At 61.0% G+C, this 14,850-nt stretch overlaps 1 protein-coding gene across 6 annotated transcripts in view; it reads right to left on the bottom strand.

Annotated features, from left to right (window-relative positions):
• The window catches only part of rdgB (retinal degeneration B), a 53,697-nt gene that overhangs the window by 18,337 nt on the left and 20,510 nt on the right, over window positions 1-14,850 (bottom strand). For 4 of the 6 annotated variants that reach the window (XM_037232603.1, XM_037232606.1, XM_037232607.1 and 1 more), the window contains exons 3-10: window positions 14,213-14,345; window positions 10,318-10,521; window positions 4,792-4,931; window positions 3,771-3,888; window positions 3,135-3,407; window positions 2,496-2,609; window positions 1,630-1,653; window positions 194-274 (exon numbers count right to left, since the gene is read on the bottom strand). In XM_037232603.1, the coding sequence (XP_037088498.1) occupies window positions 194-274; window positions 1,630-1,653; window positions 2,496-2,609; window positions 3,135-3,407; window positions 3,771-3,888; window positions 4,792-4,931; window positions 10,318-10,521; window positions 14,213-14,345 (1,087 nt within the window). The remainder of the gene's footprint in view (window positions 1-193; window positions 275-1,629; window positions 1,654-2,495; window positions 2,610-3,134; window positions 3,408-3,770; window positions 3,889-4,791; window positions 4,932-10,317; window positions 10,522-14,212; window positions 14,346-14,850) is intronic. The other 2 variants (XM_037232605.1, XM_037232608.1) reach the window with 1 other exon arrangement.

The raw sequence follows: 14,850 nt of genomic DNA, 5'->3' as shown, positions 1-14,850 counted from the left end.
AGCCCCGGCCGGGCAGCGGCCGACCCTGGTCGGGCAGCGGCCGACCCCGGCCAGGCAGCGACAGAGCCCCGGCCGGGCGGCGGCCGACCCCGGCCGGGCCGCCGCCCTGCTCCGTCTGCCGGTCAGCGGGGCGGCCGCGACGACGGCAGCGACGGCGGCGACGAGCGGCGGCCATCGGACGCCGCAGACTCACCGTCGCGACCGGCGGCGGCCTCCTGCGACAGCAGCTCCAGACTGCTCCAGCGGGCCAGCGAGGCGCGCTCGTCCACCTCCTCTGCGGCCAGCCGGCGGAGAGGGGGCGAGGTCAGGCGCCGGAAGCCAGATCCGGACAGGCGAGAGCGACACGACAGGGGCGCAGGCGAACGGTGCGCTGGTGACCGTGTGAGCAGGGGTCCCGGGGCACTTCGACGAGATGTTGAGGGGAGAAGGACATGTAAGTATAGTCATACGGGAGCGGGGAGGAGCGGAGAGGAGCGAAAAGGAGAGAGGAAGTGAGGAGAAGACAAGAGTGGAGGGGAGAGGAGAGAAGAGGACAAGACGGGAGGGGAGGGAAGAGAAGAGAAGAGGAGAGGAGAGAAGAGGAGAGAAGAGGAGAGGGGAGGAGAGGAGAGGAGAGGAGAGGAGAGGAGGAGAGATGAGAGAATAGGAGAGAACAGGGGAAAGAGAAGAGGAAGGGAGAGGAGAGAAGAACAGAGCAAGGAGAGAGGGGGGAAGGGAGGGATGAGAAGGAGGGGATCCCCCATCCTAAAGGATGGAGGATCAGATATTGGGATTGGAAGGGAGAGGAGAGCAGAGCAGATAAAAGGGGAGCAACGTCGGGAGAATGAGACCATCCAACCCACACACGTGCCACAGCAAGTGTGGTTTATCAAGTGCCACTAGTGAAATACTCGGTGATAATCCAGTGCAAACGTGCCGACATGTCAAAACCCACGACAGGCAGACCTCATTCGTGACCAACTTGAGCCCTCCCAAGGCAGCTAGCTCCAAACGGCCATGCATACCAAGCCGAGACTGGTGCTTACGGGCATTCCGTGACCATCTCCCTATATCTGTCTCTGTGCAGTGTGCTGGCTACCAACGACTAGGGGTGCACGTGTACGGCAGCTAGGGGCGTGTCAGTGTGCAGCTAGGGGTGTGTAGGTATGCGCAGTGCGAGCGGCCCAGCGGAGCGTGCGCTCGGTTCCCCGGGCCGGTCGGTCAGACGAATACAGCGCGCTCTGCTCCCACCTCGCCGCCGGCCCCATGCTGACCCGCGCCCCGCGTCCTCCCCTCCGCCGGCGCTAGTATGTACACTGTACAAGCCGCACGGTCAGCAAGCCGGGGCAGCGCGCCCAAACACGATGCAGATGCCGCCTATGGGTCGTGACAACGCGCCGGGCCGTCCGCGACATCAGACCAGCATCGCAGCGCTCTCGGCCAGCACCAAGCCTGCGTTACAACGTGTCTGGACAGCGTGACAACGTGCCTGGCTCGCGCCAGGCAGTGTTGCAACGTGCCTGGCTCGCGCCAGGCAGCGTTACAACACGCGTCAGGCCAGCGCTGCAGTCGACTACGAAAGGCCCAGCGTTTGACGCTTGACAGAAACAATACTTAGGCTTTCGGGTACGGGACGGCCACCATACGTACCCTTGATAGTGGGTATCACAAAGCCTAAAACGGTGCGTTGGCATTAGAGGAGCTGACGACCGGTCTGGCATAACAGCTGAATACATCCCTGGACGACCACTTTGGACCATGACAGCCGGTTTGTTAACTAGGCGGCTGTTCTCTGACGGCCGTCAGAAACAGTTAACATGGGGCATAGTTTGTATATACGCTCATCACATAAGCAAGCAAGTGCCGGGCCACCAAAATAATCGGGTCTATCCCGCAGCCGGTGCGTCGGTGGCGCCTCAACACTGAGACGTGGTTTGCAGCTTCACATGACAGTCGTCGACGACACATTCGTCCCTGCGTAAGGGAGCAGGCCTGGGTTTGCACACGAATCACGCTCGTACAAGACGGTGGGAGGACGATGGTTAACACCGGCGGCACGTGTCATAGAAGTGCATCAGAAGTCAGGTAACGACCTCAGAACTGACTGAAATTCGAGACCTCTATCGACACCAAAACAACAGGCCCGAAGTTCCGTGGAAGCTTGGGAAAGACAGTAGATGATAATACAGTCTTCCAAAGCTCGGTTATCCGGGTAAGGGCGGCTAGTGAAACGTTTGTGGTGCGGGACTAGCGTCGGTTATAAGCGACGGCTAATGAACAGAGCACCTCAGCTAACGCCTCTGACCGAGCTATCTCACACCGCGCCCAGAGCCGACGACAATCGCGAGCAGGCGCGAGTACCGTGCACCCAGCACCCTCGACCGCCCTCGCACCCACACGGACGGGTTTGCGTTGCGGTCGGCTGGCCAGCCCGTCCCCCGCGCCAAACCTGAACTGTACCGCCGTCAGCCGGCTGCGGCCGCTCGCCGGCTGCGTGTGAGCCCGGCATCGCTCACCTTCGCAGTCGAAGAACTCCTCATCGGAGGAGGCGTTGACGGAGTCGCGCCGGATGCTCTCCATGCGCCAGTTGGCCAGCTGCGCCTCCAGGCCGGCCTTGCCCGACACAGAGCCTGCCGCGCCACGGGTGGGTGGCTGTGACGACGCTGAGCGGGGCCGGCGACGCTGGGACAGTGCGCAACACCGGGCAGTAGCGACAGGCGCACGCGGCGGCCGGCTGGCGAGCGCGGCACAGCCCCCCCCCCCCTCCCCCCCCTCCCCCCCCCGTGTCAGCAGCCGCGGCGGTGGCTCAAAGCGGTGACAGACGCACCACCACTCAGCCGCGTCCTGCTGAACACCAGAAGCCTGGCAGTGGTGCCTGGCCGGCAGGAGGCCCATGATGCTCCCCGTGTGGCCCGAAGCCCGCTGTTCCGCCGCGTGGCCATCTGCCGTTCACCCGACAACACAGCGTGACGACCCGCCCTCCGAGCCCCTCGTCTCGCGGCGGGGTCACCGCACACAGAAGACGCCCCTTTATCGGGCCGCGACACACGCTCAGCCGCCGCCGTCCAGCGTCGCTGCGCCCGCCCCAGCACCCGCCCGCGTTCCACGGGTGCCCCTTCCCTCGCGGAGCAGCCAGCCGGGGGTGGGGCACGCACCGGGCGAGTGGAGCGTCAGGCGGGAGCTGCTGCGTGACCAGAGGCTGCGGCGCGCCTCAGCGTCGGCCGCCTCGGTGCCGCGCTCGGCCGGCTCGCCGGCGCGCTCCGGCTCGGCGTCAGAGCCGGCCGGCTCGTCGGCGCCGCCGAAGCGCGCCGCCAGCAGCCGCTGCGTGTCGGCCTCGATGCGGCGGATGTCGTCGATGGTGAGGCCGTGCCACTCGTCCTGCCACGCCCACGCCTGGCGGTGCGCGCGCAGCATAGTCTTGCGCAGCGCTGCCGGCGGCACACACCCGCGGGCGGGAGTCAGTATGCCACGTGCGCTACACGTGGGGTGATCTATTTTGCCTCCTCGCGGAGGCAAAATGGCAGCAGTGAGTTTGCCTCCGCGAGGAGACAAGCTCACTGCTGCTGCACACCGGCGACCTAACAAGATGAAAGCATTCGAGCACTGAGTGCTTAAACACATCAAAGTTTTCAAACATTCACGAATACACGGTTCAAGGACTGTTTGCGATTAACCTACCTCATCACGTTTCCCAGACATTGCCGCAAGACCTAAGCCAAAAGCGACGCGTAAGTCGCTGCAACCGAACGTGCTCAGCACCAACCCCCCTCTAGCGTCCGCTACAGTCTCACCGATATCGTGGATGAACTTTTCGATCTTGCTCTGCATGCCCCAGTAGCGAAACTCGACCTTGCACAGCTTGTAGGCGCACATCAGGGCGCGGCCATTGGGCAGCGGTGTCTGCTTCCCCTGCGGACGCGCGCGTACAGCGATCACCGCCCGACATCGGCGGCCTCTCATGGGGGGGCTGGCGCAACAGGTGGCATGGCAGTACACGAACACAGCCGGCACAAACAGGCCAGAGTTGGCCGATCTCTGGGCCAGGTGGGCAGATGTACGGCTGGTGTCGATACAGATGTACGGTTGGTGCGTACACAGGGGCTCGGTTGGCAGACGTACGGCTGGTGCGACACAGGGGCTCGGTTGGCACGAACAGAACCAAAACCAGCGCACACGTAGACATAACCGTTTCTGGATGCATGGATCTAGCCATCCCTGGTGGTTCCGTTGATACCTCCGGATCCTATCATAACCGACAGCTGCGCCCTTACTCCAGGGTCCAGCTGTGTCCATACCTGACCGCTGACCAGCACTCTGGGACCCTAACCATATGTGGTGGTCTCGTCAGTACCTTTACATCCCGCCGCACCTGACGGTCGCTCCACCACCCCTGGCCTCCGCCACACCTGACGGTCGCTACACCACCCCTGGCCTCCGTCACACCTGACGGTCGCTCCACCACCCCCGGCCTCCGCCACACCCGACGGTCGCTCCACCACCGCTGGCCCCCGCCACACCTGACGGTCGCTCCACCACCCCTGGCCCCCACCACACATGACGATCGCTCCATCACCCCTGGCCCCCACCACACCTGACAGTCGCTCCACCACCCCTGGCCCCCACCACGCCTGACAGTCGCTCCACCACCCCTAGCCCCCACCACACCTGACAGTCGCTCCACCACCCCTGGCCCCCACCACACCTGACAGTCGCTCCCCCACCCCTGGCCCCCACCACACATGACGATCGCTCCACCACCCCTGCCCCTCGCCACACCTGAAGTCGCTCCACCACATCTTGCCCCCACCATACCTGACAGTCGCTCCAGTACTCGCTGATCCAGTCGTCGCCGAGCGGGCCGCGGCCGGTACGCTGCGAGACGAAGAGGCGCGGGTCCTCCTCGCGCACGTAGTCGCCCACGCCCAGCTGGTCGCGCACCACATCTATCAGATCTGGCGGCAAGCGAGGGGAGGCGGTGAGGCGAGCTGGAGCCGACAGCTGCGCAGGCCGCCTCTCCCCTCCCAGCCAACATCGGGAGCGGACCCTCGCCCCCCCCCCCCCTCCCCGCCGGCGTGGGAGGCGGACCCTCGCTCCCGCGCCACCGGCGACAGGTTCTTATCCGCCGGGGCAGCGACGGACGGCTGGGGAAGACGCCGCCGGGATCCAGCTGCGGTTTGTGTGCGGCTGTGTGTGCGCCCGAGAGGCAGGCGAGGAGCGGCTGGGCTGGGCTGTGCTGCGCTGTGCCTGTCCTGCAGCGTCCACTGAGCTCTGTCCACTGAGGAGGTGGAGTGGTCCGAACGGTGCCGTAAGTCTGGCGGACGACGACATCGACACACCGCGCTGAGCCATATGGTGCCTCACGGAGCCACCAACACTTTTCTGGGAAACAGAATCCTTGTTGTTCGTGTTTCCTCGCCATACAGCGAGGAAACATGGAACATGGGCCTCTTTTGAGGTCTCGTGGTCTTTCTCGTCGACCTACAGGCTATGTTAATGCCCGGAAAGGTTAGCCACTCTGCTTACACTCAAGCAAGAAACGAATATTTTTACTTTCACACGACCATGGACACGGCAGGGTTACAGAGATAAGGTCTGATGATGAAATCTTATCCCAAACCACACCGTATCCATACCGCATACCCACCACGAGCCAAGCATACGCCTTGTCTGCATAATACCGTGTTCTGCCACGGCATACAACAAACTTGCAACGGGCTAGTTTGCAGAGTGATGAGAGAGAGTGATGATAGAGAGTGATGAGAGCGATAGCGAGAGCGGAGCGAGAGCGAGAGCGAGAAGCGAGAGCGAGAGCGAGAGCGAGAGCGAGAGCGAGAGCGAGAGCGAGAGCGAGAGCAGATCGAGAGCGAGAGCGAGAGCGAGAGCGAGAGCGAGAGCGGAGCGAGAGCGAGATAGAGAGAGAGAGAGAATAGAGAGGGAGAGAGAGAGATAGAAGAAGAGAGAGAGAGAGAGATAGAAGAGAGAGAGAGAGATAGAGAGAGAGAGAGAGAGAGAGAGAGAGAGAGAAGAGAGCGAGAGAGAAGATAGAGAGAGGAGATAGGAGAGAGAGAGAGAGAGAAGAGAGAGAAGAGAATAGAGAGAGAGAGAGAAGAGAGAGAGAGAGGAGAGAGGGAGAGAGAGAGGATATAGAGAGGGAGAGAGAGAGGCGGTCAAGGCTCTACCTTTACCCGCAAACACCGTCTCATGGTGGTGAGTTTTTTCATACCAACGGAGCCCGGCGAAAATGCACGCGGTATACGGCATACGCGCCTCTGACAACACCCCGGGAGCGGGGGAAGCCGTACAAATGTACTACAGGACAGGCACGCCAGTGATAAGGCTTCACTTGAAGAAGAGCTTCCGCAAAAGTTGGCAGGTTACGGTAAGCGCTCAAAAGATCAAAGATCAAAGGAAAACACAGCCTAACGTACACTTAATGACATCAATGGACCCATGTCGGGCTGGTGGTATACGCTCACTAAGACGCACCCACACAGTGCAAGGTTGACAGTCATCCCAAATGACAAAAAAAAAAAAATGCACGGTGAGGGTTTGGCACAATTCCAGTGTGGCTTTTCGAGTCCTGGCTCCGTGCCTGACTGGCTTCCTTCAACTTTCACCTCGCATCGAAAAATGCAATTTATGTAGTTCCCTACAGGTTTACACACAAACACCGGTGTTGGCGGCATTTACTGGCTGGCGATGCCAAAACATGCCACCTTCGCATGACGACATGATCAGCATGCCTTGATATGGCATGAGCAAGGTATGGTATGCAAAGTATGGCATGGGCAAGACAACCAAGGCCACTGTGACAACAAACGGCAAGCCGAGACAGCCGGTCTGTCAACCGGCGCGGGTGCTGCGACTGACTGAGAACTCGCTCACGGCTGAACGCAAAGCGCGCTGAGCCAAAGGTCCGCGGAGCGTTTACAGCCTCCCACCTATCCCGTCCAATCTGTCGAGATCGGGACCATTTCCTGCCTAAAGCAGGCCTGTTTGACGGCCATTACGCAGCGCTGGCTCAGGCGGAGATACCGAGGACGGATCGAGACCTCTGACAGGGCAGCGGCTGACAACACCACGCCGGCCTGGTTTGAGAGCAAGGCGAAGCGGCTGCGCTGAGTCGGTAGGGGGCAAGCTCATCACGATCCCAGCGCGGAGACACTCTCGGGGGGCGCGCCGGTGTCGATGTATCGGCCGGCATCGACCGCCGCCGTTGCTGACGACAGCGCAGAGTCGCGCTAAAAACGGCCGCTGTTCGTGCGGCGCGGCTCTAATTCAGACAGATCACGTCACGGTTCAAGCGGCTCCCCAGCCACGGGCGTCGCCACCGGACGGCCCCACGGTCACTGACGCCGTCCCTGAACAGCTCCAGTGTCACGGACACCGTCCCCGAACGGCTCCAGGGTGACTGGCGCCGTCCCCGAACGGCTCCAGGATTACTGACGCCGACTCTAAACGGTTCTAGGGTCACGGACGCCGTCCCTGAACGGCTCCAGGGCCACGAACACTGTCCCCGAACGGCTCCAAGGTCACAGGACAGCGTCACTGAACGGCTCCAGGGTCATGGACACTGTCCTGAACGGTTCTAGTGTCAAGAACACCGTCTCCAAACGGCTCCTGGGTCAATGACGCCGTCCCTGAACGGTTCCAGGGTCATGGACGCTGTTCCTGAACGGCCCCAGGGTCATGGACATCGTCCCTGAACGGCTCCAGGGTCACGGACGCCGTCCCTGAACGTCTCTGGCTGGACGAGACGCCGGCGGTGTCGGGGACCCCGAGTGACGTCCGGGTCAGCCCGTCACCAGTGGCGCGCGCGTAACGTCCGGTGTAGCAGTAGTGGGGCCGATGGTGTCCGTCTCACAGGGGAGAGGACCAAGGACAGCACCAGTCTCTGGAGAAGACGGCGTCAGTCTCTGGAGAGGACTGCCCCAGTCCCTGGAGGGGACAGAGGAGAGGACCGAGGACGGCACCAGTCTGTGCGGAAGATGGCGCCAGTCCCTGGGGAGAACGCAACTACACGGCATGTTGGGCCCCGATTGCCCGGGCAACAAGCCACGAGAAGATCCTGTCGAAACCGACGAGAGTAACACAGACGCGGGTGTCAGTCGACTGCTGGGTCAAACCAGCTCTGAGGAAAAACGATATCACCCATGAACCTAACCGCTCCACCTCCTCGCTGGGCCTCAAAATGACAACACGGAGAGGTTGAACTAAGGACAGGCCTGTGCAGGGTCGGTCATACTTCGATCGGTCATACCGAGTGTGGCGTGACTTCACGCTGGCGTGAACGGCACTCCGGCGGTGAATCAACGCCCTGCCAAGAGTTGGGAATGACAACTGTCATCGAAATGTTGCAACACCTAAATTAGTCCTAGCGAGTTTCCAGTACATCCAGCGATGCATCTATGACCAGCATGTTAGACTGCAGCTGCACTTAACCCCCCGCCGCATCAGTGGTCACCTAAGCCGTCTTTATATTGGTAGTGCGGAGCCAGCACAGGCAGCCGCCTATACTTATATTCCTACGCTCAAATGACATTAAACTGTGTATGCAAAACACCTGCCCGACGACACGTTTAGGTTACAGGCTTCAACAAGTCGCACCGCACGACATTTGGGCTACTGATCTTTTTGGCTGGCCACCCAGCCGAACCAGCGTCACAAGTGCGTCCAGAATAAGACGCTAGATCACACTTGCCGCATCCTCCGTTCGATCGCTGGCATGCCGATTACAAAATGTGGTTACTGTACACTGACTTAATGATTTCAAATGACTACTGTAGCGTCAAACGGGTGACGGTATGCATCGCAGAGGCATACTGCCCGCCATGAGCATAATCTAGCTTACACATTTCAAGTTTTCTTTTGGCGGAACGTGCATGCTTAAGTACCAATAAAACGCCGCGAAACTAACCCATTCCTTGTTTCCTTCCACACAACATGCTAAACAGTTCAGAAGTTTTGACAGCGACCGCACAGTTTCCACGCGGGCAAACACGCGCGCGGGCAAACATGGCATTTGGCCAGCCGGAGCGCCAGGCCGCGCCACAGCCTCCCGTCGGCCTGGACCGATTTGTAGCCCGATGACAGGACTGGTTTAATAAGGCTTGAAATGCGTAACGAAAGTTAGTTTCTGGATATGTACGGATACTTGGATATATTTGTCGTCCCCATGTGGGGAATTTGTGTTCAGCGGCTGCTCAAAATGTTAAGTGCGACATTTCAACGTTCGAGTGGATAGCGAAATACAGCGAGCTTCTCGAAACCACTTCCGATTTCGGACGCGAATGGTCCAGGAGGGCTTCCTGCAGCTTGCGGACCCGTCGCGGAAAGTGATGACCATATGAGGTATCATAATTATTTAAGGAAATTACACAATGTAACTTTTTATCATCAATTTAGTGCAAATGAATGCATCAGGTTATGCCTTAGCATAATCAACGTGTTAGTGTATAGGTGTAAATAGCATCTGTAAATGCTGACACACCAGACAAGGACGATGGTCAGAACAATCATTCGATCCGCGATGAACCATGACCCAAAGGAGCAAAGCAACGTACTTATGGAAAACCCCAAGCCTGTGTTCCCAACCATGCGCGCTGGCTATATTTGCCTGACCTTTACCACAGCATCTCTGACGATATTTATATCTTCAGTTCCCAGATGCGGTTTCGTGAAACCCTAAAAGCTAATCCGCCATTCACGACAGCACACCAGGCCGCTCTGCCAGGCCGGCAGTGTAGTCACCAACCAGGACCGCATCCAGGAGCCGGGGCTGACGTCACATACCAGTGACGTGACGTCACACGCCCGCGGTCCATCGCAACAACGGCCGCCGGGACAGCAGCGCGCGTTGAAAGCGCGGCGTGGGATCGACGGGAGCAGACGCTATGACGTCACCACATCGTCCTTCAGTCAGCCGGAGCAGGGCCACCGCCCGCCCGAAACCGGCGCCATGACGCCACGGCACTGCGCGGCACCTGCATTGCAATCCCGGTAGCACAGCAGCCCAGCTTCCTCGGACTTGCACGGGCTTAGAAAGAGTTCACGAACGGTCGACCGTCACAAAACATCGTCGTGTTTTCCCAATAATTGGGGAGTGGAAACCCGTCTCGCAGCCAGGCATGTTTTCGAGCTGCACAGGAGATAGAGGCCCGACACGAACATCTGGCAGCGGCCACAGCAAAGCCACAGGATGCACATTTCCATCATAACCATCCCGCAGCACGGACCATTTCGGGCGATGCCGTCAGGATCTGCGCAAACAGCCACGACACAAGGGCCGCAGCAGCCCATGACGTCACTGGCGGGCGTGTGACGCCACACGCCACTGACCTACGGTTCGCCCGCCCAGCTCTGCTTTGCTCAGCTGGAACACGTTCTCCTGGTGACCGCCGTCGTTGAAGTAGTACGTCTCTATCTGCAGGCTGAACTTCTCGACGAACGGGCAGGTGTAGCGCGTCTTGGTGTACGGGTAGGCGTTCCATGCTTCCTCCTCCACCGTCAACGCTGACTTCGGCAGCAGGCTCTTGAACCAGCCTGATGGTAGGGAAACAGATCACACCATGTACGTAAAGCTGGCGGCTGAGGCGACGTCACTACAGAGAGGACCGATGGGACGCCTCCACCGGCGGGCGTCATTGGGACCGGACCGCTTGCACACCCGGTGTGAGCTGCTAAGTCTTTCAGCGGTGTATGACATGCGGCCGGGCGTCGAATCGTCCGAAACATACAGTGCGATGGCCGACGTGGGGCATGCCACGGCATAACGCTGCTGAAAGCCCGCGATTATGCACAGGGGAGGCGAAACGTCTTCATAACTGGGAGATTGGAGATGGGCAACTCGACTTTATGTCGTTTCTTTCCACGCATCGCCGAAGGGTAACATCAAATTCCGCCCGCGTTATGGTGACTGTCCCCTCCGCCTCCCCCTTTAATCAGCCGCTTCTGAAGACGGGCTGATTTCACTGGCGAGCTAGCCGACATCAGACCCGCTGAACACTGCACGTCATGAGTCATAGGCCCCTCGTCTGGCGCTCGTCCCGTGCCAGCGGCGCGGTCTTCCTGTCGTCACACCAGGCCGCCTCCGACTCGGGCGGCGCTGGCTGCTGCTGCCGGCGGCGAGGCTGCCGTCGGGCGACATGGGACACGCCCGCCGCCGCCGCCCGGCGCTCGGTCAGCGCCCGCCCCGCCCAGTCCTTCGTCTCCTCACCGGTCTCATTCACGACACGAGGAACAGCGCCTCTCCTTTTGAATCAGCAAGTCCCTGCGCGCAGTTCAATCGTTGTTAAAGCCAACATACCAACCTGCTCTCGCGTGGAGTCGCGCTGACCGAACGCTTCGCGCAGGCGGGCATATTGGATGCCTGGTGCCAGCGTGTGTGCGCAGCTCCTGCGCTCTTTGCACAGTTATCTCTGTGCACCGGCACATCCGCCTGCTCCTGGTGACGGCCGCGCGGCGGTGCGCAGGCTGTACCGGTGAGGATTGTCACCGCCCAGCGCGACGACACCGCGACATGTCAGACGCCGGCGGACGGTGACCAGCCACTGACGTACTGAGGGCCGGCCGCTGACGGACTGAGGGTCAGCCACTGACGGACTGAGGGCCGGTCACTGATGGACTGAGGGCCGGCCACTGACGGACTGAGGACCGGCTACTGACACAATGAGGACCGGCCACTGACGGACTGAGGACCGGTTACTGACGGACCGGGGACCGGTCACTGACGGACTGAGGACCGGCTGCTGACACACTGAGGACCGGTCACTGACGGACTGAGGGTCGGCCACTGACAGACTGGGGACCGGTCACTGACGGACTGAGAACCGGCCACCGACGGACTGAGGACCGGCCACTGACGGACTGAGGGTCGGCCACTGACGGACTGAGGACCGGTCACTGACGGATTGAGGACTGGTCACTGACGGACTGAGGACCGGCTGCTGACACACTGAGGGCCAGTAACGGCCAATGACGCATGATGCCGTCACACACCGGCGCACCGCAGGACCGGACCGGACCGGACCGGACTGCTCCGGAGCTGTCGTCACATGCCCCTGGTGCCGTGACGGCCGCGAGCCTCGCGCCGCCGAGTGCAGCGGACCCGGCCGGGCCGGGCGGGCCGCTGCCCGCGCCGCAGGCCACAGGTGAACCGGAGGCCCGGCCCCGCACCGTTCTGCCCACGGGCTCCGAACCCCAGGGCCGGCCATGGGCTGCAGAGGCACGGCATGCAGCAGCCAGTCACGGTATTTTGGAAACTACAACATCCGCAGTATCCCAGTCTAGTATCATATGCCGTTTTTATCACATACAGCATCATGTCATTATCGCAGCGGTATTAGTATCAGCTTACAGTATATAGCGAGCTGATAGTCACAAAGACGCAGCCGCAATGGCCGGAACTTCAAAAGTGGGCAGATCATACCAGAGCATTGATACACCACACGCATCCTTGCCCCGACTAACCGTTGCGCAAACGCCAGGCGTAGAAGCTTCATAACCGGTTTAATTAGACATTTCCCAGGCCGAAGCCAGGGGAGACGGCCATAGTGACGCCAGGAATCCCGCAAGCCACACATGCCAGCGTTCCCGCCATTAGGACGCTGTAGTTAAATCGCCCGGCTCGCTGTGTCACCACCGTGTTGCGCCACCGCCCCGGAGGGTCGGTGTGTAAATGAGGCGGCGCCAGGCCGAGCTGCGCCGCCTGCCTGGGATTGCGCGGCGCTGGTTGGCCGTCCCGGGTGTCGAAGCGGCAGGCCGCTGTCCGCGGGCCGGCCGTGGCTTTTGGGAGAGAACGTCAGACCGGCGGTCGCCAGACCTCTGGTCTGTGAGCAGACCCTGTCGTCCGCGTGCCTGACGGGTGGCGCCCGTGCCGCGAGATCGCCAGCTGCCCCCCCCCCCCCCCCCTTGCCGTCCGGAACACAGTTCCGAGACCCGGCCGCCGGCCCGAGCCACCAGCCGAACCACCGGCCGTTCAGCCGGACCCGGTCCCAAGCCGCACCCGGGGTCACGGCGGGGTCGCTCCAGACGGGCCCGGGTCACGCCCGACGCCGGCTCCCCATGCCCGCTTGAACAGCGCTCACGCTACACTGCACCCACCGAGAGGTGCAGTGTCGCATGACACGTACAGCCTTGGACAGGGCCGGCTGACGGGAACCGCGAACGACCTACCATGCCCAATATCTACCAGGTGATCTTCACCGCTGCGTCATTGTTCATGCACACAATGCAAAGCACACAATGGCAATGCCCCCGGGCCATCGTCGGCGTGAATCAAACGCGCGTTTACATAAAGGTACATTCACGTCGACTCGGCGGAGGGGAGAGCCGCTGTCGGTACACTCTGCGAGCCCCGACGACCCCCATTCATGGCCCCGACGAATTAATTTCCAGGCGGGGTAAAGCTACGGGTGTGCGGGAGTACGTCACGGATTTATTGCGCCGGTAAATGTGAAATCGGCAGCGTGGACAGAGGGCACACAGGCGTTCCAAGGTCCTGCTGAGTGTTCGGGGATGTAAGCACACTTTACACGTCGAATAGTGGGGCGGCAAACAGCTGCAATCCACTGGTCATGTTCAGGGCGGCCGGCGAGGTACCCAGGAGGGCGTGTCATGTGAACGCGACAGTCAGGTGGCTGTCGTCAATCGCCACGACAGTCCGCGCCACCGACTCGAGAACGCGCACCAGACGAGGAGCCGACGTGGAAGGTCTAGTCTGTGTGTTGGCTGCACACGCGTGGTAGATGACTGCGGACGGCGGATTAGATTTCGTGCTTGTTTCAGGACCATACACCGGGCCAGCGATGCGCTTTAGGTACATATTTGACCAACGACATTTTGTGGGTGCTTCGAGTACACCTACCGGGCAGGTTGCTACCGACGTGATGGATTATGTATGTATTTTGAGTACACACAGCGGGCAGGTGGCTGCCGACGTGGTGCATTTTGTGGGTGTTTTGAGTACACCTACCGGGAAGGCGGCTACCGACGTGGTAGATTGTATGTGCTTCGGGTACACTTACCGGGCAGGCGGTTGCCGACGCGGTACATTTTGTGTGTTTGAGTACACACACCGGGCAGGTGGCTGCCGACGCGGTAAACTTTGCGGATGTTTCGGGTACACCTACCGGGCAGGCGGCTACCCACGCGGTAGATTCTATGTATTTCGGGTACACCTACCGGGTAGGTGACTGCCGACGTGGTGGATTTTGTGTATTTCGGGTACACCTACCGGGCAGGTGACTGCCGACGTGGTAGATTTTGTGTGTGTACTGCCCGCTACCGCCAGGACCGTCCTCGTACGGTTCGTTGACCAGAATCTCGACGCCGCTGCCTTCACCGTGCGTCTCATCCCGGCTCTTCTTCTGCGGGGTCAGACGAGGCCACAGTCAGGTCATGCCCGAGAGAGGGAGAAAGCGCCATCCGATCAGCTCCGGTCAGACGGGGTCAGTGGCGGCCGCGCAATGTCAGGTCAGGTAAGACACGCCCACGCGAAGGTCGCGCACGACCCATTCGAATGCGTCGTGTACACACGCACAGACACGCATGCCAGCAGCCTGTTTGTCAGGCCCGGCGCGTGCCGTCCGCGCCTCTCAGGCAACATCACGCACCGTACCGCGACACGAACCGCCTCGGCTAGCTACTTACGGCGCACAAAACACGGCACCGTGCCATCGCGGCCGCCATCGGACGACGGGCGACCAGCCGCGGAGGCCGCGGCGCCTCCACAGCACGCGGTGCCGTACGGCCGCCGATCGGCTCCCTCACCAGGCGGAGTGATCACACTCGTGCCGCAACAGGCGGAGTGACCACACTCGTGCCGCACTCGCAGGGCGATCATAAACACGGCAGGGTCGGGTACCGCGGCGA

This window comes from Pollicipes pollicipes, unplaced genomic scaffold (assembly GCF_011947565.3).
Source record: "Pollicipes pollicipes isolate AB1234 unplaced genomic scaffold, Ppol_2.1 Scaffold_7231;HRSCAF=8579_pilon_pilon_pilon, whole genome shotgun sequence".
NCBI classification, from domain to species: Eukaryota; Metazoa; Arthropoda; class Thecostraca; order Pollicipedomorpha; family Pollicipedidae; genus Pollicipes; species Pollicipes pollicipes.
The sequence above is the reverse complement of the archived record's forward strand: the minus strand, read 5'-3'. Positions and strand labels throughout refer to the sequence as shown.